Here is a 27,524-nt window from a genome sequence, read left to right on the forward strand (position 1 = left end):
TATCGTCATACATGAATGTCCGTTTAAATATTTACACAGTGTTATGCGGGAAATTGTATAACGATCATAAAGAATACAATTGCTACTTTACGGTAATGTGTGATATTGAATAAGGGCATTTAAGTCTATGGAAAATAAAAGAAATCGATATATTTAATCGGCTCAGCGCGTTTTTTATTTTTTGTGTGAGAGTAACTACTCTATAATGGCAATGCTAGTTTTGATGGTTCAGGTGTCATTCTACAGGGTGTGTGATGTAGATGTGAAATAAGGAGTGGTCAGGTTGTTAATAATGCGTCAAAGTCATGATTTTTTTCCCATAGAAAAAGCATTGAGTGAGGGGCCTGCGCTTTCCCCCCTCTAGGTTGTAAATTGCAGCAAAGCCCTAAGTTCAGCTGCTATAATGAATTCTTTCTTACGGCCCATACACACTTAGCGATAACGTAAACGATGTCGCTCATTTTTCCCCTCCTGAGCGATATCGTTTACTATATCGCCCAGTGTGTATGCAGCTGACGACGGCCGATGTGCGGCCCCGCGGGACGTGAACGACCCTCGTTGTCAGCAGTACATGCAGCTCAATTTGGACTCATCGTCCAAAGCTGCATGCTCCGGCCGGCCGTGGCATGACATCACTGTGCGACATCACGAGCGATACTTTGCAGTGTGTATGCCCGCTGTCGGGTGGCCCGGGCCGGGAAACACTAGGCGATGTCGCTCACGGAGCACATCGCCTAGTGGGGGTCATTCCGAGTTGATCGAACGTAGCAACTTTTTGCTGCTGCTGCGATCAACTAGACGCCGCCTATGGGGGAGTGTATTTCTGCATAGCAGGGCTGCGATCGCTTGTGCAGCCCTGCTATGCTAAAAAAGTTTTGTGTAGAACAAGCCCAGGGTAAGACTTACTTACCGTGCGCGATGAATACAGCGTTGCAGGTCCAATTGACGTCAGACATCCGCCCTCCAAACGCCTCCACACGCCTGCGTCGGATCTTCACGCCCTGAAAACGGTGAGTTGATGCCCCGGAACACCTTCCTCCTGTCAATCTTCTTGCGGTCGCCGCTGTGACCTCTTTCTTCGCTAGCGGCGTTGCTGCCCGGAGCCGGGCAACGACACAGCCTGAGCAATGCGGATGCAGCGCATGCGCAGTTCCGACCCGATCGCACGGCTGCGACGAAGCAAAGTGTGCAATCGGGTCTGAATGATCCCCAGTATGTACCCACCTTAACACTTTCGAGATAGTCAAATTTCGGGATGCAGGAAACTGTCAGGATAGAGGAAACTTTACATGAACGCATTGTAGAACACAGAATACGCGGGTAACCAGTCTGATTTATCCGTACAGAAACTTGTTATTATTGTACTTCATTCAATCTTAATATTTGACTTTCTAGGGTGACCATATTATCCCTTTTACCTGGGACGCTCATAGATTACACAGGTTCTGTGGCTGCTTAAAACCAGGTGACATGCAGGCTTGTAGTCAGCCAGCCCCAGAACCTGTGTAATCCATGAGCGTCCCAGGTAAAAGGGATAATACGCTAAGCCTATGTTTAACACACTTTACAAGTGTGGATAAAAAAACGTGAAAACGACAAAGAGTGGGATATACATTAATACAGAAAGTCTCCCCAACATTCCGGGAGATTAGTAAGGATATCCCTGTGATCTTTTTAGGCAGGATTTTGACTCATCCTATTATACATAGCACACATATATATTCCGCAGCGCTTCAGAGAATATTTGGACATTCACAACAGTCCCTGCTCCAGCGGAGCTGACAATCTATAGATTCCCTATCACATGGACACACGCACACAGAAGACTTCCATTGTTTAGTGTCAGCATTGAATTAATCTATCAATATGTGTTTGGGTTGTGGAAGGAAACCAGAGGACCTAGAGATAACCCAGGCAAACATGGAGAGCACATGCAAACTCTACAGCAATATGGCCTTGCTGGAAACTGGACCCAAAACCTCACAACGCAGACGTAATGCAATTCATCGGGCCACGCTGACCATGCCTCAAGCCTTCCCAGAAACTCATAGGCATGCACCTGCTGCTCCCTGTATGCACTGCACAGGCTGCAACAAGCATCTGCATTGCAGGTCAATAATGCAGCACCTTTCCCATGATATGCACCTGCATTTATAGGGCTGATATGGGAGCAGGCTACTTATATGCCAATGGCAATCACAATAAGGGCTGGGGGTAAATTTACTAAGATGGGAGTTCTATTTAAGATGCGATGTTGCCCATAGCAACCAACCAGATTCTAGGTATGATCTTCTAAAAGGTGCTAGATAAATGAGAAGTAGAATTTGATTGGTTGCTATAGGCAACATCCCATCTTAAATAGAACTCCCATCTTAGTAAATTTACCCCCTGGTCTGCAACTGATATCTGCAAAACTGTGCTATACTGTGCACACAGCAGCAGCCCACACACTGTGACCATGATGCAATGTCTGCTCAGTCACACCTACATAACCAGAAGCCACCCAGAGGAAACCCCCACCATGACTGGGCGTGGCCTCCATGTGTTTATAGACACGTCCAGAGAGCCCTGCACCACGCACGTAGTGAGTGACGCCTCCGGCCACGCCCACTCTCCAGGGCCTCTTCCGGGTTCAGGCTGAGACCTGGGACTGCTGGAGCTGCTGCAGCTGCTGCTGGACATGAGCGCCCTCATCCTCCTCATCACCCTGTGCTTCCTGCTGCCCTGGGAATCCCACCTGCAGGGACCAGGCTCTGGTGCCCATGGCTGCTTCTGCCAGGTGAGAGCTGTGCCAGCCTGTACAGGAGGGGGGCAGGGTCTGGGTTCCCCCTTATACAGTAATGTCACCTCCCTCTGATGTGTCCCACTCATCTCTTTCCATCACATTCATTTGCACTCAGTGTCTTATTACAGGTTAATGAATGGGGAATAGGCAGCAGCAGCAGCGTTGTCCATAATCTGCATTACTGTCCGTATTGTGCTCCTGTCCCCTTTGTATTGGGACGTAACTCCCTATAGACTAATATTTTTCTTGGCATGTTCCGTATTTCTCATCCATCCTCCCCCCAGGAGTGTACCTGCAGCGCGGTGCTGTAATATTGATGGAGCGATGCAATTACAGACGGTTTCCCTGGAAATGAATTTGTGCTGATGTTAATGTTTTACCAGGGTGACTGGTCTGAGGCGTGTGTGTGCGCTGTGTAACCCTTTCCCTCGCTCCCATCTAGGTGGCCGGCTACCTGGACGACTGCATCTGTGACGTGGAGACCATAGATATCTTTAATAATAAGAAGCTGTTTCCCAAATTGCAGAAACTGCTGGAAACGGACTATTTCCGATACTACAAGGTAATCTGTGCATAGGGTGAGGGTGGGAGCCCCCAGGGTAGGGTGACATTGTAATGGGGGAGAGGATGGGTGTTTTCTATGTTCGGTTACAGATCTCGGGAATACACTGGAGGGTAGATGTGTGTGTGTGTATTGAGCTGGAGGGTGTATATAGATCTGGGGGTATATAATAATAATATTAATAATAATATATTATTAATATTATTTGGGTTCAAAGTGTGCTGGGACTTCTAGTTCCACAACCAGCTGCAGAGTGACATGAGGTGGGACAAGTATGACTTCCATTTAAGAAAGGCCAGTTACCCGCATCTCCCAGCACAGAGCGGTAAATGCCAGGGCACCCCTGAATTGCAGCGGATAGTGGGTCACTCCTCTGCGGCTCTCAGCGGTACACGAGTGATCTGCAGCGGTGCATGGGTTGCCATGCCTACAGGTACTCTGATGTGGGGAGAGAAGCAGCAGTGTCTTCTGGTCAAACAGCAGCTCACGGAAATCCTGTTGACTGGGTACACGCCGTTGGGACGCACAAGGGGTAAGCACGTGACAGACATCCGGGCCCAGGGAGGGTGCTGTAGGGAGAGAGAACGGTGGGTGCACACTGTGATTGACGGTGGTGGCTGCAGCTGTCAAGACCAGTGCTGAGGCCGCCACTAGACTGTACAACCATAGTACAATGTAAGCTCGTTTATCATTGGCGTGTGCGCCTAGGCAGCTGCCTAAAGTTATTCAATGGCTGCGCCGGCCCTGGTCTTAGTCGCAACACAATGCGACTAAGATGCACCAGGAGATTGCTGACTAATGTAATATATGACACTTGTATATTATGTGCGTCTGAGTCTGTATACGGAGCACAACGGAACTTCGAAAAATCTGCGGCTGCTACATTGCAGCACTTTGTACGCAGATTCAGAGTCTGCCACACACAAATATACAAGTGTCCTATCGCATTACTCGGCACTGTCTCCCTACGTTGCGACTAAGACGCATTTTATAACAAAAATACGACTGATGCCAGTAGAGTCTCACAGGACCTGCCGCGCTTAGAGGAGCTATTTGTTGCGACTACAGCAGTGATGCACGAGGACACATCTGTACAGATTGGGTTGGAAATGCCGATGGTCGGGATAGTGAGCATCCCGACAGGAGGAAGGTAAGGTATAGTTGCCTTTCCCCAATGGCCCCCTATCCCCTCTCTTCTCGCAGCCAAAATTGTTTTGTTGAAATTTTATTGTAAATCAGTGTGTGTGTGTGTGTGTGTGTGTGTGTGTGTGTGTGTGTGTCTTATTTGCAAATGCCTTTTATCACAGAATGAAATATTCTATTACAAGTGGCCTGGATATGTGTGAAATGATATTTTTCATACTGGTTGAGTCATCCCTTGACTTAGAGTACTGATGTAATTGCTGTGAAATCTCAGGTAGATGGAAAATCTAGCTGACGGCTCATGCCTTACTAATGTTTCCACACCTTGTTTTATCTATCGTCAGCGTTTATAAGGATCACTACACCCCTTTACCGTACAACACACTTTTGTATAACCTGTTTATGTGGTCACATGAATTGTCAGAGAGAGAGAAAATAAATAAAAAATAACGTATGTGTTATATGACTGGAATCAGACTAGAGTAGAATCAACGATACGTTTATTTTCAACCACAGGCAGGATTCACAGGTCGGTTACAGCAAAGCAGAGTTCAGAGCCTTCAAAATGCACAAACACAAGTTCCCCTATCACCTGGGCAGCTTGTCCATCATCAGGCGCAATGCTTGTTGTGTCCGAAACCCTTGCAGCACAACCTGACAGGTGCCTGGAAATAGCAGCTTCTCAACCCTGGCTAACGGCAACACCTGGCCTGGAATCCCTCCAGCCACAGTCCTGCCGTTCTAAACCCCTGTCCGATTTGTGCTGTCTTTGTCACAATAAATATAGATTATTAATTCTGTCTTGTGAGAGCTGCAGGGAGTATGTGGTGGTGATCTTAGGGGCAAGTGCAATGAAAGAAGTCGGGAAGTTACAGTGTAACAGGAAGTTAGCATTTTTTCTTACTTCCTGTCGATGACCAGAAGGCTACGTGTTAAAATACCCCCTTCTTGCTAATTATAAGGATGTTAGAAGTCACCTGAGTAGATGTGTGACCAATGACTTGCACAATACTGCAAGCTTTTATACCTGTGGCTGGAATCGACCGTGACTTCTAATGTTCTGGTCACATTGAGGGTGCCTTTATAACTTGTATTGCATAAGTTTTAGTTGCAAACAAGTAAGCTACTTGTATGACGTGTGCGTTATATCCAGGCGTATTTTACCTTTACTGACTGCTGTACGCTCCATCCCAGTACGCCTCTGAAGTGCGTCGTTTGACGTTGCTTATTTTCAAATATTCTGCGGCATTTTACAGGAGCTGTATAGTACTGTCATGTATGTGTTTGTAAGGGCCTATAATTTACTGGGAAGCTTAGGCTATATGTACTTTGGGTTAAAATGTGGAATCTGTGGGCTCAAGCTTTGTTGCATTGCACTTGGAAACGCCTGGATGCTGCAGATAAAATAATGTGTTCCTCTTGCAGGTAAATCTGAAGAAGCCCTGTCCGTTCTGGAATGACAGCAGCCACTGCGGGATAAGAGACTGCGCCGTGCAGCCCTGCCCTACTGTAAGCACCACGGTTTTACTACAGATAATTATTTTTATAATGTGTAATGAGCATTTTTCAAGTACACCTTTTTTTAACCCCTTTCGAACATAGTTTGTAGGGCGTTGGCGGTGGCTGTACCACTTCATTCTGTAAAGCAGCCTAAAGTCCCATGGATAGAAAGGGCATGCTAGGCCTTGTAGTGCCACAGCCGCTGGAGAAGCACACTGCTTAGGCTTGCAGTAGAGTTTCCCTGTACCCTCACTAACGTTGTGTAGGTAACCTCGCAGGTAGCAGCTGCTGTTGTTCCCATGGGAACTGTAGATTAGCAACATCTGAAGTGTGCTGGGCAGCCTGCGGTTACCACCTGGAGGACCGACCTGTAGAGGAAAAGTCTGAGGGGGAGGGGTGGGGGGGGGGGAGGTGTTATTTGGGCTCCACCTTTTCTAAATTTACTTCTGGTTGCAGGTGTTTTAATTCCCAGTCTAAGACCAGCCTAATTTACTAGGTACCATTTTTATTTTTATTTTCTGCTACGGGGTACACTGGGCTCCACAGGGAACGACATTGGGGTGTAGAGTAGGCTTTACAGAGGAGGATTTGCCCAAACAGTCCCAGGATCAGCTCTGCTTGTTGTAATGGCGCCCAAACGCTGACGGGGAGTGAGGGAGAGAGATAAACAGCTCCAGGGCGGGAACATTTACTCTAAATGGCGCCCTGGGGGTGGGGCTACAGGTCAAAGCCTTATCCCACTGCTGAACTTCACCACCGGGTACTGTGCGCTTATATAAACGGTTTGAGAGAAAACTGACCTGTGACCTTGCCGTGGTGGTCTAGTAGGGTCCCTGTACTACCACAGTGTCCACGCCTCCCACCGGCTGTGCGGGATCGCGATTTACAGCGGGTCCCGCCAGGGGGGGAACGGGGGACGACCCACTTATCTCCTCCCTGAGTGCGGCCACGCGATCCAGGAGAAGTGTGTGTGTGTGTGTGTGTGTGTGTGTGTGTGTGTGTGTGTGTGTGTGTGTGTGTGTGACACAGGAAGAAAACCGGAGCCTCCACTGTAAGTACCCAGCAACCAGGGCGCGGGAGTGTACAGCGCCACTGCGGGAGGTGATGGAGATGTCAGTCAGACATCTCCAACACACAGTGCCTCTGCTGCAGCCCTTGAAGTCTTAATTTTTCTTTTAAAAGCTTCTTCTCGGGGCTGCTGGAGCAGCCCCCCTGTTGTATGCCTGCTTACTGCACGGCATCAACTACAAAACTTGAGTTCCTGTGCATGGAGATGGGGTAATAGAGGAGGCGGTGCTAGGCTTTCTGGGAAGACTTTCAAAGCTTTGAACCTGTTGGTGCCTCGGATCAAGATCCTACTCTACACTCCAATATCATTCCCTGTGGATCCCAGTGAACCTTGCAGAAAGAGATTTAACAACTGTAAGTTCTTTACCATAAATCTCATTTGTTGGGCAGTTTTGGAATCCGCTTATTTACTAAAACCCAAACCGATGGGAAATTGCCGAGCAGCTACAGTTTAGATTACAACTGAACATCCGTTCACCGTTGATGGTTTTTAACGGAAGTATAGAAACCAGTGGATTTACTAAGAGGCATTTTGAGAACTACTGCAAATCCCCCGCCAAACCTGCCTAATTCTCTTGCCTCAGACAGGCGAGTTTGAAGAAAGCACTGCGCAGATTAATAGGATCTGTACACGCTGTAGTGCTAAAATATAAAATATTGCAAAAAATGTTAATTAAAAAAATGGTGTAGGGTACCCCGCCCACCCGTGGTGGGGTGGTCTTCAGTATGCCGACTGACGGGATCCCGGCGCACAGTATACCGGCGCCGGGATCCCGACAGCCGGCATACCGACACTTATTCTCCCTCGTGGGGATCCACGACCCCCCTGGAGGGAGAATAAAATAGTGTAGCGTGCCACCGTGTCCGTAGCGTGGCAAGCGCAGCGAGCCCGCAGGGGGCTCATTTGCGCTCGCCACACTGTTGGTAAGCCGGCGGTCGGGCTCCTGGCGCCGGTATGCTGGTCGCCGGGAGCCCGACCGCCGGCATATCGTAGTGAACCCCCGTGGTGTATTCTCGTTGGACCATTGGTGGGATAGCGGCTAAAAAAAAAAAGAGTCAAAACTGATGCTTATTGAATTTACCCTAAAATGGTGAAATATCTGTCTTAATCTATCAATTCCTTTATTCTCCTGCAGCCTTTTCTGATATTAGACTAGAACTCTTCCTAAGCTTTAAAATCTATAGAAACTTTCCACAACCCCCCCCCCTAAAATGATGAGATTCTTATTCTCCACGCTTGTACCTGATATGTTCTGAATAGGAATATAAAACTATTGCCCAAAACCGCCAATGATCATTCGCTTTAACAAATGTCAACATGGTATCCTCTTATATCCCCTAGACCTCAGTATATTTCTGAGTCCCCTTAGTAGCTGATAAATATGGCTGGAGCAACTTCTTGGGGGTGTCTTGAAATTACCAAATAGCTTCAGATACACTGTTAAAATTCAGAAGATTTTAGGCTTTGCCGTACAAACTGTAAAGTAAGAAGGTGGCTCTTTATCATAGCTGACCATTTCTAGGAGAACCTCTGCCCTTAAGAATCTTAAATCCTCTGAAGTTGAGTACATTTCATGTAAAGATTGTCAGCTCTGGTGGTGAGTGTTATATCTGCATCGTTACCAATGACTGTGAATGTATACATTATCTCCTATATTATATTAACTTTTTTTTTTCCTTCTGTAGGATTCCGTTCCGCTTGGCATAAAATCTCCTGGTTTTAAGGTTTGTGTGACTTTTTTTTTTTTTTTTTTATTTTTTTTTTTTTACTTGTAAAGTCAAAAATGTAAGCCTGATTTAAGTGGGACCAGATGAGGTGTAAGATGTACGAGTTAGACTACATAACCCTATAAAGAGCCATGGTCTTCCCATATTATAAGACGCCTTTATTAACTGATATATATCCTATTCTGATGCGATTTCATCAGGAACCTGCTCTGTCAGGTGTTGTGGGCCTCTTCTCTTCTTATAACCACTCTGTAATAGCGCTGCTACACTGGCATTCTCGGTGCCAGCGCGTCTAGCCGGGAGGCTTGTAGGCTGGTATATCGCGCGGCAGTGATTGCTGCCACATGACTGTGCGCCCCCGGCGTCCGCAGATTCACTAGGAATCCGTAACCTCAGAGTCTCTTGGCAAACTGCCCTAAAAGGCCATTGGTATGTTACTACTATCCAGTAACCCTAATCTACTGGGCTGTTTACCAATAGCAGATGCTCCTGAGATGAGCAGGGTCTTCTATTATGCAAGAGTTCCCCTTTATTATTATTATTATTATTATTATTATTTATATATTTTTATGTTCTCGTTCTGATGTGGTCATTCCTTATTCTATAAACCCTAACAAGGATTTTATGTTGAAGCAATGGTATTGCTTCCATGTTAGGATGGGGGAATATTTACAGGGTGGGGTGAGTCTCTCTAGGAGGCTGGGTGAGTCTCTCTAGGAGGCTGGGTGAGTCTCTCTAGGAGGCTGGGTGAGTCTCTCTGGGATGGTAGGATGAGTTTATAGGACTTTCCGGTGGTAGGTCTTTGACGCCTTTCATATAAACTTAAATAAAGTCCTCATGGTGGATTTAAAAATGCAACAAAAATAAATACTAAACAGGCTTGGTTTACACTTATTTTTATTGCCGCTTTAAAATGTTCAGTCAAAGCCTCAGACTATCACAGGCTTTGCAAACTGACACAAGTATATGTAAGCCCCTGGGGTATCCCTTGTGTAGAGTTTGCAAGCGCCACATATTGGGCTATAGCAGTGGTTTTCAAACTTGGTCCTAGGGACTCCAAACAGTACGTGTTTTCCTGGTCACCTGCATCCTGGTCGACTTTGGAATCTACCTCTGAATGCATCTGTCGGGTGACCTGGAAAACATGACTTGTTTGGGATCCTGGGGACTGAGTTTGAGAAACGCTGGACTATAGGTTCTGGCCTGTAGGAATACATGTGACGAGAGACGGATGTGATAATGCACAAGCAACACACATTAAGCTTCTCCGAGGAAGTGCAATGTGCTGCGTGGACGTTCTCCTGCGACTCTGATGACCCTCTATATCCGTTCTCTCTCTGAGCTGGGCAGTATGGGGGATTGGAGGGATATTAAGTTTCACCGGACCACTACAGCTCAGTATAACACTGCATCTTCCTCAAAGCTGTGGGGGGGGGGGGGGGGGGGGGGGGGAAGAGGTTTGCTTCTCAGCATGTGTACAAGCAAGTGATGGAAAACTTCCTGGTTATCTGCACTTGGCCAACCGGAGGTCTTACATCCACGTGGCCTGCTGCGCCAGAGGTTTCCCAAGAGACGCAGTGACTAGGGTTCTGCTGGTACTACAGCGTCTGATGACGGAAGCTGCTGCTGTACCTGCATTACGCACAGGTAAGGAGAGGTCGTCATGTGTCTAATATGAAGATGTTCATTGCTGCTCCTTCTGGAACTTTGCAGCTGAACTAGGCAGCAGCTCTGACTAAACAGGATGCCGCCGCCGATGTGCTCAGTAACCTGATAAGATTACGCTGATAATTAATTTTGAATGCGGTTTCATGTGACACTTTCAGTTTTGTACAAAAACCCCAATGTCCTGTTTGAAACTGCTCATCTGGCCAGCGCTGAGGGGCATATTGACCAAATTAGGTGCACCTTAAGGTGTGACCCAACGCAACCAATGAGAATCTTGCTTTCACGGACCTAGCAACACACAAACATTATAGATTGACTGTCATTGGCTGCTGTGAGTACACCACCTTTTCTCCCCTGTGCACCAGTTTCATAAGTGTGGTTAATGCTGCCTGCCGTAGCTACAGTGGTGTAGACCTCAGTGGATCTGGGGGCGAGATTTGGGAGCTGGGACACATTTGCCAGGAGCTAGCGATTTAAGGCGATTCTGTTGCTTTAGGATTAGTGGATATTGGAACGGATAAATGTTTTTGAGCTACATGTCCATATATCGTAACCAATTGCCCCCTCCTCATTATAACTATGTAACCCCTTTTTGTTTGGTACTAGCATCGTTATTTTGCGTTCTAATGGTTACACTATTGTCTGTTACCATGGTTACAGCACTGCATTTATCAGAATAATCTAAAGTTGCATGATGGGTAACAATGCGACCAGATGAGTGTGTGTGTGTATAGCAAGTCACCCTATGAAGTTACCTACATCCTGCGCTTCCGCAGTCCACTGTATACAGTTACCCATTAAGGCAGACCTGCTCTAATAGCGAGCATCCTGCCATGTTCTCTGGCTCTCCTAAAGGGACAGATGTACTAAGCGTTGGAGGGAGACAAAGTATATCAACCAATCCTCTCCTATCTGCCGTGTTACAGAATGTGGGAAGTATGTACTAAGTCTTGGAGAGAGATAAAGGCCCTCATTCCGAGTTGTTCGCTCGTTATTTTTTTTCCGCTATGGAGCGATTAGTCGCAAACTGCGTATGCGCAATGTTCGCAGTGCGCCTGCGCCAAGTAAATTTGCACAAAAGTTTGGTATTTTACTCACGGCCTAACGAGGATTTTTCATCGTTCTGCTGATCGTAGTGTGATTGACAGGAAGTGGGTGTTTCTGGCGGAAACTGTCCGTTTTCTGGGAGTGTGCGAATAAACGCAGGCGTGTCAGGGAAAAACGCGGGAGTGTCTGGAGAAACGAGGGCGTGGCTGGGCGAACGCAGGGCATGTTTGTGACGTCAAACCAGGAACGAAAAGGATTGAACTGATCGCAGTGTAGGAGTAAGTCTCGAGCTACCCAGAAACTGCTAAGAAATTTCTATTCGCAATTCTGCTAATCTTTCGTTCGCACTTCTGCTAAGCTAAGATATACTCCCAGAGGGCGGCGGCCTAGCGTGTGCAATGCTGCTAAAAGCAGCTAGCGAGCGAACAACTCGGAATGAGGGCCACAGTACCAGCCAATCTGCTCCCAACTCATTTTTCAAACATAGCCTGTAGCATGGCAGTTGGGAGCTGCTTGGCTGGTACTTTAGCTCTCTCCAGGGCACAGTAAAAAGACCTGTGTGTTTGAAAAATGACGGTTAAGAGCTGATAGGTTGGTACTTTCTTAGTATTGATACATCTTCCCCTGTGTGCAGGCTTCCTGTCCTAGTTCCCCATATGGTTATGGAGCGTTCGCCTTGCGCCTGTAATATTCTAGAGGGAGATGGCCGTGCATACATTGGGTGCGCGACCGTGTGTGTCGCACTCCATGAAGGTCAGAAGGAGCTGATTGTTTACTTAGTTATCTGGTAATCTAGAACGGCGGTGGAAAGTGCTGCTGCCACGTGGATTAAATGATTGTTTTGGAAGCTTATGTAGGTGAAAATCTTTGTTTTCAAGTTAAACTCCCTGTACTAAAACCACGCTGTCCTGTGGGCAGATGGAACGTGGCTGCCCCGACAGTCAGGACGTACTTGCACATATCTAAGGAGGATTCCAGCTAATATTTGTTACAGAACGCTCTTCCCCTCCCCCCTTTTCCCATATAGGATTCCTGGAATAAAAACATCGGGCCTCTTGTCAGGTTCATGCTTTGCTCCGGCACCGCTGCTCACTAGGTCCAGGGTTCTGCCTAAGCATCAAGCGGATACTTGTCCAGTCTGACTTGACTGACTGGCCGTTTATAAGCGGACTATGGAAATCTAGTAGTCGTGAAACATGTATTTTCCATAATACTTTATCCTAGGTGAAAATGTTACGGGTTGTGTAATTGTAGGTCAGGCCTGGCCAACCTGTGGCTCTCCAGATGTTGTGAAACTACACATCCCAGCATGCCCTGCCACAGTTTTAGCATTCCCGAATAGCAAAACTGTGGGAAAGCATGATGGGACTTGTAGTTTTACAACAGCTGGAGAGCCACAGGTTGGCCAGGCCGGTTGTAGATGGTTAATGTGCTATGTATGTGTACAATCGCCGGTCCCTGTCATCACCTTTTCCCCTGCTCACCACCCCCACCTTCCCCCCCCCCGTGCTTCTGACCACCTCACAGTTCCCTCACAAGTCATGGAAGGCAGCTACGTCAGAGTTTTCATCGAGTGGACGTCATCAAGAGTATATACTGGTGTGTGTGTGTGTGTGTGTGTGTATAATATAATGTGTCTTATGTAATAAAATGTTAATGCTACTCCTTACCTTTATGGGGGAAATTCAAGTGTTTTGCGTGCTTGTGGCCACTAGATGGCGGCCGACAGAGCAGTCCAGTTGTTGCTCCGTTCAGGCGCGCACATTACTGTTATGGTGTTTCGTCATGATGACTGGATGATAACTAGTTTGTGTGTAAAGTATATAATATAGCCTTGATGAAGTCCCCTGGAGGAAACCTATTGGCCCACCCCTCGCTGACGTCATGCTCTAAATGAGAGAGGACACTTTCTTGTGCTATTTCGAATTTTTAGGGTTTTAGACATATATTTTTTTTTTAGGTGTATTGAGTGTTATGTTAAGAAATTGGTATACCTGCTATAAACTCTATACTCGTACATGGAATTGTTGTGTGGTTTATTTTTTATTTTTTTTTGTAGCACAATCCTTTGACATACTGGTAATTGTGGCGTAGTCTCTTCTTTAACTCATTTTCTGTACATATATACTCAGACTGGATGGCACTCACAGGACTTTACATCAGTTGCACAAAAAACATGGGGCAGAGCCTTGTGATGCCGCGGCATGTGTTTACTGCTGCACCTGTGTATAATGCCCAGATGTATATACTGCTGCACCTGTGTATAATGCCCAGATGTATATACTGCTGCACCTGTGTATAATGCCCAGATGTATATACCGCTGCACCTGTGTATAATGCCCACATGTGTATATACTGCTGCACCTGTGTATAATGCCCACATGTGTATATACTGCTGCACCTGTGTATAATGCCCACATGTGTATATATTGCTGCACCTGTGTATAATGCCCAGATGTATATACCGCTGCACCTGTGTATAATGCCCACATGAACCCCATGGCTCATATAGAGGGTGTAAATCTGGCTCTGGTACTGGGGAGTCTGTCTGCTGCCAGTCTCCTCACCGGCTTCCTGCCCTCTTGATGATTGATGGCTGACATCACTAGGGGGTGGGCGTAAGTCGGCACTGCTTGGAAACAGCCTGGCTTGTATGGACTGCATAGGCTGCAGCCCTTAGAAGCCAGAAAGGGCTGCCGTATTAGCAGGGGAGTGTCTTCCCATGGGAAGCACTCCCTCTTATATTGCAGTCCGGACTGGCAGTCCCAGGGGGAGAGAGCACCTAACATATATTTTATTGGGGAGGGAGAGACTAGGTAAAATCCACCACTGATTGTAATATTTGTCCTGTGACCTTAACGTGGGCTGATGACTGAGTCGCTGTGTGTGTGCAGCCAGATTCTACTGCTGTATGTATGGACGTAGTCTGTGACTGCAGCTGGGGTTTGCGTCTCAGTGCTTGTACAGTATAGGGGCACGCTCTATTCAGCGTTATCCTCCTGTAATATCCCGCAGACTGCGCCTTCTCCGGATGCTCTGTAATCATTACATAAATAGATGTTACATGCTGGAGGGCTTGTTTGCATCTCCTCTGTGGTTCCATCTGGCTGATTTCCCATCCCATGTCTGTGCTCATGCCTGCTGTATAATGTAAGAGACTAAATCCTTCCTATATCACAGTACACAGAGGCTGCAAATACCGCCGGTGGGGAGCTGGAGTGTGAGACGGAGAAGAGGCTGGGTGCAGTGGATGAGTCCTTGAGGTGAGTGATCCTTCATTGTTACTTACCTGTGTCAGGGCTTGGGGACTGGTAATGAGAGGCCTTTCAGGTGCACCGCGTGCAATAACTATTGCGCCACCTGTAGGAAAACGGGGATATCTCTCTTCTCCGTCTCGCCTTCCCTCTAACATCTGACAGTCCTCTCACTGGTTCTTCAGGCCTGGGTTACGCATGCTGATGTCTGTGTAACATATATGCTATAATGGGACATATTGTAGAAGGAGCCTTTAGATGACTGTGATGTCTCTGCTTGCAGCGAAGCCGCGCAGGAAGCTCTCGTGCAGTGGAACCAGCACGACGATTCCTCAGATGATAACTTCTGTGAGCTAGATGGTATGTAACGAGTCTGATAAGATAACTCTGTCCTATGCTGCTAATCTGTCATCTTTTCCGTCTTCCAGTTGTTCACTGTCAGAAACTTTTGCAAAACTATATATATATATAATATATTATACCCACACCACGCCCCGCCCCCTTGATGAAGTCTTAAACGGACGAAACGCGTTAGTTGCTCCCTGATCGCTCCTTAGACTGATTTACACCCATAAGATAAGAACTTATTTTATGCACTTTCTAAATTTTTTTTTTTTTTTTTTTTTTTTTTTTTTTGCTGAATTAGGCCAGCAGCTGGTGTGTGCTCTGTGTCTGTGTGCCGGATACAGTGCTTGCTTATACAGTCAGTAATGGGCCCACACTCCAGCATTAATTCAGAAAAGCTGACATTATTATTATTATTATTATTATTATTATTATTATTATTATTATTATTATTTTTCCGGGTCTGTGGATTTGGTGACTGCCTTTTTAGGAGATTTCTGCAGCCAGAAAACGTTTATTTGTTGCACTTGTAAACGTCCTCCTGTCACTATGTACGTGCCCTATACTGCTGTAAGTCTGCAGCATGCATCTGTGCCCATTTATATAACGGGAGAAGTGTATCTTTGCTGCACTCCCGTTATTGGATAAATGTAATATTCAGACAGCAGCTTTCAGGGCAATGAACACTATTGTGATGGTGAAAATCGGAGACACTGCAGTGATTCAGTAACGGATGTACGCTATGTACAGGTTGTGTGTAGGTGAGTAACTGCCCGTATCCCCTGTGTCTGCTTATAGATGAGGAGTCTCCGGATGCCGAATATGTCGATTTGCTCATTAACCCCGAACGTTACACTGGTTACAAAGGAGCTGACGCCTGGAAGATCTGGAACAGTATATATGAGGAAAACTGTTTCAAGTAGGTGACTAGTAAAAGGAAACTAAAGTGGCAAGTCTATTTAAATCTGCAGAGAGAATGATATAGATATATATATATATATATATATATATATATATATATATATAATATATATATATATATATTTATATATTTATTTCACCAGCGGTCTGATGCAAAGAGCACTAATTAGCCTAAGGTGATCTTAAATGTCTGTATGTGTTTAGCTCCAGGCTCTTTCTGTGTATTTTTATAGCTGGTGTATCATTTACTATTTGTGTACGGAACAATCGCAAAACTGTGCCCGCCCTTCCCGGCCGTAACTTCATCCAAGTCAAACACAGGATGATTAAAGAACACCTAATGCCCGATAGACGTCTGCCAAACTAATGACAGCCAGTATGTAGGAAGAGGAATATGTTCTCTACTCATTAAAGAAAAAGAAGAAAAAATGTGCGCGATGGTCAGGTTTCCACTTCATCCTCTTTTGGGAAAAATACTGTAATTGTCTATCCCAGTGGTTCTCAGACTTAGTCCTCCGGTCCCCACGCAGTTCATATTTTCCAGGTCACCCGTGGATCTTAAAAACGTGACAGCTGGTGATAGCCCTGTGCCCAGCTAGGTGACATGGAATACGTGATCTGTGTGCGGTTCAGAGGACCGTGTTTGAGAACCAGTGATCTAGAGATCCCCTGATCCAGCACTGCAGGAGCCCGTATGCTGTAATTGGTCGATGTGAATTGTATTATGTTGCTCCTTGTCCAAAATAATATTATATACAAGGCTCCAACACCAGTGTAATATACGTGGCTGGTGGCGGCTACTGCAGCTATTTATGGCATAAAATATGTCGGATTGTCGGAGCAGAACATTATGGTCCTGATACGGAGGTGGATGCAGACGCGTCATTTGCAGCCGTTTTGTCTGTGTCTTTATACAAATGCCGCAACAACTGAGACTCCTCCAACTTGCAGCGTCTCTGGACCGTGGACTTCCGTCGCTGTGGTTAATTAGAAGCGCCATCGGAATTTCTACCATTCTATGTCGGGAGCAGTTTTTTTCCCTCTGAGTGACCCCCTTGTGAGCAGTTGTGGAACTTTGAACGTAGCTACTTTCAGCGACACACCAGTGTCAACTTTGCCACCTCCCAGCAGCGCCCACTAAAATTCACAGACCCTGCGTCAGATTCTGTCCTGCGTCTCTGTACATAGACAGTTGGAACGTATTGCGCAGTGCGTCTCTGCATATGCACACTGCAACACATTGGCTGCGCCATTGCCACGGCATCCACCCTCTAATCAGGCCCTGTTTCCCGGCTCCTTATTTGCCCTAGCTGTCCGCTGTGCGTTACAGCAGCCAGTAGGAAGCGATCACTTGTCAGCGGGGGCTCATCCAAGCATTCGGCCCCAGCAGATTTTATATCTAGAAGTTCGAGCTCTAGATCGGTGCAGGAATGCATTATTTTTTAATTAACATTTTTTGCAAAAAGAAGTGTACCACATCGCCAGGACGATATTCAAAAAGCAGTTGGTAAAGGAAGGTGGGAATGTCTTCTGTAGATGCAAGGGTCCCCTTAGAGCCAGCTCACCGCCGTCAGCCTTTCAGGAGTTTGCTTATTTCCATCTTCTAATGAGAGCAAACCGGTGATTGGCTGTCTCTTGTGCAGTCATGCCTGGAGGCACCATCAGCCGCTCTGAGTTATGTCCTGTCAGGAAACTGTTTACTCTTTGTCAGGGTTGAATGTGTATGAAAATTCTATTGTAAATGTTCCATGCCAGGATTAACCCTGTGAGGGGTGCTAAACGCTGTAACTAACTGTAGAACCTTTCCTGAATGTGAAATCGTTGAGAGCTGAAAATACGTCCTACAATTATGCTGAGTTTCTAGACGTTGCACCATTAGCTGAGCAGTAATAGTGTATTGTTTCACAAATGCTGACATAACGACAGACTGACAGTGATTGCAGAGCCCTGGAAGAGGAAGTGACCTCGTAACCTCAAACCAGGGAGAGAGTTACAGGGATCTGGCTTCGCGACTTGGCTATTGCTAATAGACATTCCTTTTACTCATGAGACAATAAGGTTTTATTTAGCAACATTGGTGCAAAAGTGCTGCAAATGCTTAATTACTTTCGCTAGTCTTGGAAACGACACTTGCACACCCGGACCCCCCCCTTGTGCACCATTTTTAATAATTGTTACAAAATGTAGGTTTTCATGGCGGAAGCATCCTCTTGTCAGTAAATGTGAAATGTAACTTTTGTTATTTCGTAGGCCAAAAGCGGTGAATCTGCCGCTGAATCCCCTGAATTCTGCACGAGGTAGGTTGATAGAATCCTGTTTTAGTTGCACCTCTGTTCCATGTGTTTGTCCTATAGGTATTTGTTTGGGCTTCTCTCCCTCTACGAAATATTTGGTGGTTTAAAATAAAACCAAATCATTTTTATCACATTGTTTTGTGCCAAAGCCGCAATGGCTGTTATATAAGGAACTGTGATGTGAAGGAGATTACCAAATCTCAAATGACAAACTTCTGCAAACGTTTGCCATTTCATTGTCCTTTATTCAGTTGTCAGTAAGCGTCCGGAGGGAAGAATAGAACTCTGAGGGTTATAATCCCTTTTCTTCTACCTGGCGTCATTATAAAGATCCCATTCATATCTCTTCCTACTATAATAGTACATACGTTAGATTATACCGTACACTTATTATGAGCCATGTTGCTGTCGGATGTTCCTAAGGCGCCAGGAAGCCTCCATTTTACATGTGTACTACAAAGAACATCCAAATTTGCTTAAGCTTGAAAATGATGCATTTAACTATTTTTTTTCTAGGCAGGTTTTTGTTTGAAAGAACTATAATGTGCATTTTTTTTTTTTTTTTAAAGGTATTTTATCGGGATGCATAATGATAATCTGATGGTCCAGCCTACGTGATTTGGCGTTGGGCTTATTAAGCATAGTGGAGCACATGTGCCTTAAGCAAGAGTAACCTGTCAGGCCGCAGCTGTAACTAGTTCTTTGGGGGCACTGCGGAAAAGTGTTAAAGGTGTTCTGTAAGGTTCACAGGGCCCCTCCCCTTTAAACAGCCGACAGCCTCCTCTTCCTCGCCTGCGGCACCCACTCTGCTCTTCCCTTCCTAATCTGGGAGGAGCAGGGGAATGAGTCCCTGGTGGTGGCAGTGCAGGACTGGAGTAGAGCAGGTGGCAGGGGCCCGGCACTTCCAACCTTGTGTTATTTTTGCTTCCAGATTTTAGCTATCATTTCCACTACTGGTTTATGGCTTACATAGTGGGTGACGGCTAACTGTGTAAATTTATAATAGAAGTGCTCGGTGAAGGGTCTTTGCTTTTGGCATATCCCAGCATTCTGTTTGCAGCAGCTGGTCCACCATCCAGACGTATCCTCAAATCACACAACGGACTTTGTACCCGTACGACGCGCGTACGCATGCGCAGATTAGCCTTTTTTTTCACTGATCGCTACGCAGCCATCAGCTCGGAATGACCCCCATTCTCACTTGGTGCACCATGAAAAATGCGATTAAGCCCTTGCATGCATCTTTTACACTCCATAATATACTGTTTGCATCTTTCACACTGCTGAGGTGACAAAAGCACAAGGTACGCATGATCTGTACGCCACTAGTAGATTTGCATGCCATAGCGGTGTAATAAAGACTCTAAGCGGGGAACAAAAGCAAGAGACCAGGGACTGATGACTGCGTTGCGTGGCCGCGCATTACGCCAAGCAGCATCATGCAATTTACACTACCATGATTGTGAGAAAAGTGCAAATACTAAGTCTCCAGTACATTGAGGGCTTGATCCGGTTATGTGCGGGTCTGTGACTTTGTTTCATGAAACTTGCAGGCATCGCACCAATTCGCGCATCTGAGAACTGTGAGATCCAATTAGAAATGCACATTCGCAGTAGTTGCGGCAGAGGGTGGATGTATAGTCAGCCCGCTCATGAGACTCTATAGGGGGAGGGAGAAATTCAGTATACCGGACAGAGTATGTGATCCATTGTTTTTCTGTTTACAGGAGAAAATGACGGTAAGCGGAATATCCTTTTATCCTAGAGCTTCTCAGGTAATGTTTGTTCCTCCTCCTGCGCCGTGAGCCCGGCGCAGTGACTGTATAGGTCTGTGTGCAGAGCTACCTACTACGTAGAGGAAGAGACTCTGCAGAGCTGTTACTGAGATAATCTGCAGAAAAGAAGGGGCTGGACTTTGTTGTATAGACTGTTTGTGATAGGTGGTTGTTCTGAAACCTTAGTGGTCGTCCTATCCCCATTGTCTCCTTGTGAGTTTCTGTATCTCCCTGCATCTATCACACCGCGTATTAGATTGTAAGCTGAGTAATGTTCTCAGAGCACAGCTAGAAGCATCGGAGGCAATGTATTGTATAGTCTGTGTGTGTTTTTGTGCATTAAGTAACCGTCTTTCTGTGTATTGCAGAGACCATGTTCTCCAGCTGGCTGGAAGGTAGGTACTCAGATGTCCTGGTTGCAGATAGCAGTGTTGTGTATGTGGGGAAGGGGATTGGGAAGCGAGTGGCGTGACCGTCCTGGGTCACTGCATACACCCTCCTGGTACTTCCTGACCTGAGAGACTGTGTAGAATGGGCCTGTTATATATACAGAACAGCGTAGAACCTCACAGAGCTACAGTCCTCTTCCAGCCGTCGCTGTGTGTGTATAAATGCAGAGCCGTGACACATACTACACAATGGTACAAACAAGGGGCAATGTTACATGCCTTCTAAAGACTGGTTGCCTGCTGTAACCAATCAGCTTCTACTTATTTTACAGAATGTCGTTGATAAATGCTTCATGAAAGCTGGTTGCTATAGGCAACTTCACACTTTTTCAGAAATCTACACTATAAAAATGTAGTAGTAGGAAAGTGGCTGTCTCCTTGGATGTGAGAGAATGTCTGTCTCCTCTCCTCCCTTTCCGGCTCTTGCTATCTGCCTGGCATGTTGTACTATGCATGCTTTGGCCGGATGTGGCAGATCCATGCATAACGGACGCTATTAAACCCCCTCTTATAGTCCTGACCCCTTTTGCATGGATTTAGGGTCTTGTCTTTTGGATCCCTCCACTAGTTGGGCTAGGTGGTTCTCATTCGCTGTCATATTCTCTGTTTCTGTGGTTATTTGCGGTCACCCCGCTTAGCTCTCACATATTTGTTGATTATTCTCTTTTTACACTGAAATTGTTCTTGGCTGCTCAAGCGTCTGCCGGGCCTCTTGGTGTAAACCGCCTCCTATAGGCGTTCTCGGTACCTTCACCTCACAGCTAGTGGCGGTGATCGGCTGAGACTTGTACATTCTTGCTACTAAGTGATGTTCTGCAGATGTGTGCGGCCTGTTTCTATTAAGTATGTTTCCCCTACCCCCATAGCCTATATTAAGCCTTTTTTTCCTGATTTATGTTATTGTACAGGCATTTGCTGATTTTTTTTTTTTTTTTTTTTTTTTTTTTTTTGTAATTCTTCTTTCAGGCCTTTGTGTTGAGAAGAGGGCTTTCTACAGGCTAATCTCAGGATTGCACGCCAGCATCAATATTCACCTTAGTGCACGATATCTGCTGCAAGGTAAGGAAACATACTTTTCTTGGTACCTGACTCTGCGTTCTGCAAAGAGGGACTTATCATGGAAGCGTCCATTACATGTTCTCTCCACCAAAACTCTCTTATGGTAAACCATAACGCCTAGTATTACCTAAGGGTAAGCGGGTGACCTCTTATGCCTGTATGCGGTTACAGTGGCGCGCTGTCACATGACTAGCAGTTGTACGTGTTCACCCAATAAAGTGGACACGTGTAAAGTGTAAGCATGCGTCCGTATGAGACTTTGCTGGAGCGGCTGCAGACTCCTTCATATTAGTTACCTTTATACTATGGACTGGACCTGATTAGCGCATGTGTAGGCGGGATCCGGTCAGGATCTCCTGGCAGTCGAAATACAGACGCTGGAATCTCCACACTATTCTGAACGCCGGCATCCCAACCACCGGGATTCTGATAGCAACCCGTGTAGGCCGCCCGTGGCACATGTGCAGTATGAGAAGTGGTGCTAGATGCTGCCTCATTGGGACTTATGTGAGGCTTGGAATCGGGCCTACTGTTGTCGGTTATTCCGTACTGCTAGTGGCCTACAGAGACTTCAGATGTAAGCGGCGTCTGCTGCCTATTGTACATTAATATTGTATAATGATACTGCTGCCTATTGTACATTAATATTGTATAATGATACTGCTGCCTATTGTACATTAATATTGTATAATACTGCTGCCTATTGTACATTAATATTGTATAATGATACTGCTGCCTATTGTACGTTAATATTCCCTCTCTTGCCGCAGACACCTGGATGAACAAGAGGTGGGGTCACAATGTGACAGAGTTTCAGAGACGCTTTGACGCCACCCAAACCCTGAACGAAGGCCCGAGGAGATTGAAGAACTTGTATTTTATTTACCTGATTGAGCTGCGGGCCATTTCCAAGGTGCTGCCGTTTTTCGAGCGTCAGTCTTTCCTGCTGTATACGGGAAATAAAACGCAAGACCTGGAAACAAAGAAGCTTCTGATTGGCATTCTACATGACGCCAAGTAAGCCGAGTGTGTCTGGTTATAATTTGTGGTCTATGGGGGTATGCGTCATTAGGTCGACAGGTGTCCGGTCGACCACTATTGGTTGGTTTGTTTGTTTATTATTATTTTTTTGGTGTCGTTTTCTTTGTAAAGTGACGAGGAACCCCAATTAGTGCACTGTGGGGGTCATTCCGAGTTGATCGCTCGCTAGCCGTTTTTAGCAGCCGTGCAAACGCTATGCCGCCGCCCACTGGGAGTGTGTTTTAGCTCGGCAGAAGTGCGAACGAAAGGATCGCAGAGCGGCTACAAAATAATTTTGTGCAGTTTCAGAGTAGCTCAAAACCTACTCGGCGCTTGCGATCACTTCAGACTGTTCAGTTCCTGTTTTGACGTCACGAACACGCCCTGCGCTCAACCAGCCACGCCTGCGTTCTTCCTGGCACGCCTGCGTTTTTCCGAACACTCCCTGAAAACGGTCAGTTGACAACCCGAAACGCCCACTTCATGTCAATCACTCTGCGGCAGCCAGTGCGACTGAAATGCTTTGCTAGACCTTGTGTGAAACTACATCGGCTGGTGTAAAAGTACGTCGTGCATGCGCATTGCGCCGCATGTGCAGAAGTGCCTTTTTCTCTAACGTCCTAGTGGATGCTGGGGACTCCATAAGGACCATGGGGAATAGACGGGCTCCGCAGGAGACAGGGCACGCTAAGAAAGAATTAGGACTACTGGTGTGCACTGGCTCCTCCCTCTATGCCCCTCCTCCAGACCTCAGTTAGAATCTGTGCCCGGACGGAGCTGGGTGCATTTTAGTGAGCTCTCCTGAGCTTGCTAATAAGAAAGTATTTTAGTTAGGTTTTTTATTTTCAGAGAGCTTCTGCTGGCAACAGACTCTCTGCTACGTGGGACTGAGGGGAGAGAAGCAAACCTACTAACTGCGGCTAGGTTGCGCTTCTTAAGCTACTGGACACCATTGGCTCCAGAGGGATCGAACACAGGAACTTAACCTTGGTCGTCCGTTCCCGGAGCCGCGCCGCCGTCCCCCCTCGCAGAGCCAGAAGACGGAAGCCGGCGGGTGAAGCAAGAAGAGGTCAAAATCGGCGGCAGAAGACTCCTGTCTTCATATGAGGTAGCGCACAGCACTGCAGCTGTGCGCCATTGCTCCCACACTAACCCACACACTCCGGTCCCTGTAGGGTGCGCCCTGGGCAGCAATTGAGTACCTCCTGGCAAAATAGGGCATATATACAGCTGGGCACTGTAATATGCATGAGCCCCCGCCATTATTTTTACACAAAATCGCGGGACAGAAGCCCGCCGCTGAGGGGGCGGGGCTTCTTCCTCAGCACTCGCCAGCGCCATTTTCTCTCCACAGCTCCGCTGAGAGGAAGCTCCCCAGGCTCTCCCCTGCAGAAGCACGATAGAGGGTGAAAAAGAGAGGGGGGGGCACATAAATTTGGCGTAAAAACAATGTATACAGCAGCTACTGGGTTAACATTAAGTTACTGTGTGATTCTTGGGTCATATAGCGCTGGGGTGTGTGCTGGCATACTCTCTCTCTGTCTCTCCAAAGGGCCTTGTGGGGGAACTGTCTTCAAATAGAGCATCCCCTGTGTGTGTGTGTGTGTGTGTGGTGTGTCGGTACGTGTGTGTCGACATGTCTGAGTTAAAAGGCTCCCCTAAGGAGGAGATGGAGCTCATATGTGTGTGAGAGGGTGTCTCCGTCGACAACGCCGACACCTGTTTGGATATGTGTAAGTGCTAAGGTGAATTTATTGCACAAAAGATAGAGAACAGACAGGAAATCTACCCATGTCTGTCCCTATGGCGCAGAGACCTTCAGAGTCTCACAATGCTCGCTATCCAAAATAATAGACACTGATATCGACACGGAGTTTGACTCCTGTGTCGACTACGATAATGCAAGTTACAGCCAAAGTGGCAGAAAAGTATTCAATATATGATTATTGTAATAAAGATGATTTGCATATCACTGACTCATCTGTCCCTGACACAAGGGTACACATGTTTAAGGGGAAGAAAGCTGAGGTAAATTTCCCTCCTTTCATGAGGAAAAAGAGCGGGAATCTCCAGACAAGAGACTGCAGGTTCCCACAAAGAATTCTCAGGCAGTATCCTTTCCCCACTAGGGCCAGGATGTGATGGGGAATCTTCCCCTAGGGTGTCACGTTTGCCCAAAGGGTAGCCCTAGCTATTCTCAGGGATCCTGCAGATAGCGTGCACATTTTGATACACTACTCAGACTGGCGATTGTGTCGGCATGGGTTTATAGCGCTGTGGCGGCGTGGACAGGTACCTTATCAGCAGAAATTGAGACCCTAGTATATATAGACTAAAGATGCTGTCTTAAGAGATATATATCATAAAACATGCCCAAAGAGACATGAGTATACTGGGTCCTAGAGTCAAAGCTATGTCTATTTCTGCTTGACGTGTCCTGTAGAATATGCAATGGACAGATGATGCCAACTTAAGTGGCATATGGAAGGCTGAGGATTGTGTGGAGAAGGGTTCTCGGACCTGGTCTCCACAGCTATAGCTGGTGATTCTGATATTTTGCCTTGTATTCCTGCACAGCCTAGGAAAGCACGTCATTATCAAATGCAGCCTTTCGAACAAAGAAACAAGAAAGTCCGAGGTGCGTCCTTTCTTGGCGGGGGCAGAGGAAGCCAGCTGCACAACACAGCTAGTTCCCAGGAACAAAAGTCCTCCCCGGCCTCTACGAAAATCCACCGCATGTCGCTGGGGCTCCACAGGCGGAGCTAGACCCGGTGGGGGCACACTTTCGTAAGTTCAGCCACAAGGGGGTTCACTCCCTGTTAGAACCCTGGGCAATAGATATTGTGTCTCAGGGATACAAGCTGGACTTTGAAAAAAAAAAAAAAAAAAAAAATGCCTCCTCACTGACTGCCCTGCCGGCTTCCCCCCATGAGAGGGAAACGGTTAAATGCAATTCACAAATTGTATCTTCAACAGGTGGTGGTCAAGGTTCCCCTCCTTCAACAAGGAGGGGGTTATTATTCGACCATGTTGTAGTCCCGAAACCAGATGGTTCGGTCAGACCCATATTGAATTTAAAATCCCTGAACATATACTTAAAGTTCAAGATGGAATCGCTCAGAGCGGTCATCGCAAGGGAGGGGGATTTTATGGTGTCTCTGGACATAAAGGATGCTTACCTTCATGTCCCCGTTTATCCACCTCCGATTTGTGGTACAGGATTGTCATTACCAATCCAGACGTTGCCGTTTGGTCTGTCCACGGCACCGAGAATATTTACCAAGGTAATGGCAGTAATGCTGGTGCTCCTGCAAATGCAAGGAGTCACCATTATCCTATACTTGGACGATCTCCTCATAAAGGCGAGGTCCAGAGAGCAGTTGCTGAGTAGTGTAGCATGTTCTCGGGAAGTGTTACAACAGCACGGCTGGATTCTGAATATTCCAAAGTCGCAGCTGATTCCTACGACGAGTCTGCCCTTCCTGGGCATGATTCTGGACACAGACCAGAAGAAGGTTCTTCTCCCGACGGAGAAGGCTCAGGAACTCATGACACTGGTCAGAGACCTCTTAAAACCAAGACAGGTGTCGGTGCATCACTGCACGAGAGTCCTGGGAAAGATGGTGGCGTCATACGAGGCTATTCCCTGCGGCAGGTTCCATGCGAGGACCTTTTCAATGAGATCTGTTGGACAAGTGGTCCGGATCGCATCTACAGATGCATCGGCTGATCACCCTATTCCCCAGGGCCAGGGTGTCTCTTCTGTGGTGGCTGCAGAGTACTCACCTTCTCGAGGGCCGCTGGTTCGGCATTCAGGACTAGGTCCTGGTGACCACGGATGCGAGCCTCCGAGGGTGGGGGGCAGTAACTCAGGGAAGAAGTTTCCAAGGGCTGTGGTCAAGTCAGGAGACTTGCCTTCACATCAATATCCTGGAACTAAGGGCCATATACAACGCCCTAAGTCAAGCGGAGACCCTGCTTCGCAACCAATCGGTGCTGATTCAATCGGACAACATCACCGCAGTGGCTTATGTAAACCGCCAAGGCGGCACAAGGAGCAGGGTGGCGATGGCGGAAGCCACCAGAATTCTTCGATGGGCGGAGAATCGCGTACGAGCACTGTCAGCAGTGTTCATTCCGGGAGTGGACAACTGGGAAGCAGACTTCCTCAGCAGGCACGACCTCCATCTGGGAGAGTGGGGACTTCATCAAGAAGTCTTTGCGCAGATTGTAGGTCGGTGGGAACTGCCACAGGTGGACATGATGGCATCCCGCCTCAACAAAAAGCTACAGAGGTATTGCGCCAGGTCAAGAGACCCTCAGGCGATAGCTGTAGACGCACTGGTGACACCGTGGATGTTCCAGTCGGTTTATGTGTTTCCTCCTCTTCTCATATCCACTGAGAATCATAAGGAAAAGAGGAGTGAGAACAATACTCATTGTTCCGGATTGGCCAAGAAGGACTTGGTATCCAGAGCTGCAAGAAATTCTCACAGAGGACCCATGGCCTCTGCCTCTAGGGCAGGATCTGTTGCAGCAGGGACCTTGTCTGTTCCAAGACTTATCGCAGCTGCGTTTGACGGCATGGCGGTTGAACGCCGGATCCTAGTAGAAAAAGGATTCCGGATGAGGTTATTCCTACGCTGATCAAGGCTAGGAAGGACGTGACGGCTAAACATTATCACCGTATACGGCGAAAATATGTTGCTTGGTGTGAGGCCATGAATGCCTCTACAGAGGAATTCCAGCTGGGCTGTTTCCTTCACTTCCTACAGTCGGGAGTGACTTTGGGCCTAAAATTGGGGTCCATTAAGGTTCAGATTTCGGCCCTATCCATTTTTCTTTCAAAAAGAACTAGCTTCTCTACCTGAAGTTCAGACGTCTGTAAAGGGAGTGCTGCATATTC

At 46.9% G+C, this 27,524-nt stretch overlaps 1 protein-coding gene across 1 annotated transcript in view; it reads left to right on the top strand.

Moving 5' to 3' along the window:
- Positions 1–2,559: 2,559 nt before the first annotated feature.
- Positions 2,560–27,524, top strand: part of ERO1A (endoplasmic reticulum oxidoreductase 1 alpha) — a 31,466-nt gene continuing 6,501 nt past the window's right edge. The window contains exons 1-12 of the mRNA XM_063948400.1: positions 2,560–2,779; positions 3,228–3,347; positions 5,916–5,999; positions 8,745–8,783; positions 14,682–14,764; positions 15,039–15,115; positions 15,899–16,019; positions 18,272–18,318; positions 20,043–20,054; positions 20,459–20,485; positions 21,506–21,598; positions 22,369–22,615. Of these exons, the coding sequence (XP_063804470.1) occupies positions 2,681–2,779; positions 3,228–3,347; positions 5,916–5,999; positions 8,745–8,783; positions 14,682–14,764; positions 15,039–15,115; positions 15,899–16,019; positions 18,272–18,318; positions 20,043–20,054; positions 20,459–20,485; positions 21,506–21,598; positions 22,369–22,615 (1,049 nt within the window). The 5' untranslated portion in view covers positions 2,560–2,680. The remainder of the gene's footprint in view (positions 2,780–3,227; positions 3,348–5,915; positions 6,000–8,744; positions 8,784–14,681; positions 14,765–15,038; positions 15,116–15,898; positions 16,020–18,271; positions 18,319–20,042; positions 20,055–20,458; positions 20,486–21,505; positions 21,599–22,368; positions 22,616–27,524) is intronic.

This window comes from Pseudophryne corroboree, chromosome 12 (genome assembly GCF_028390025.1).
Source record: "Pseudophryne corroboree isolate aPseCor3 chromosome 12, aPseCor3.hap2, whole genome shotgun sequence".
Classification (NCBI taxonomy): Eukaryota; Metazoa; Chordata; class Amphibia; order Anura; family Myobatrachidae; genus Pseudophryne; species Pseudophryne corroboree.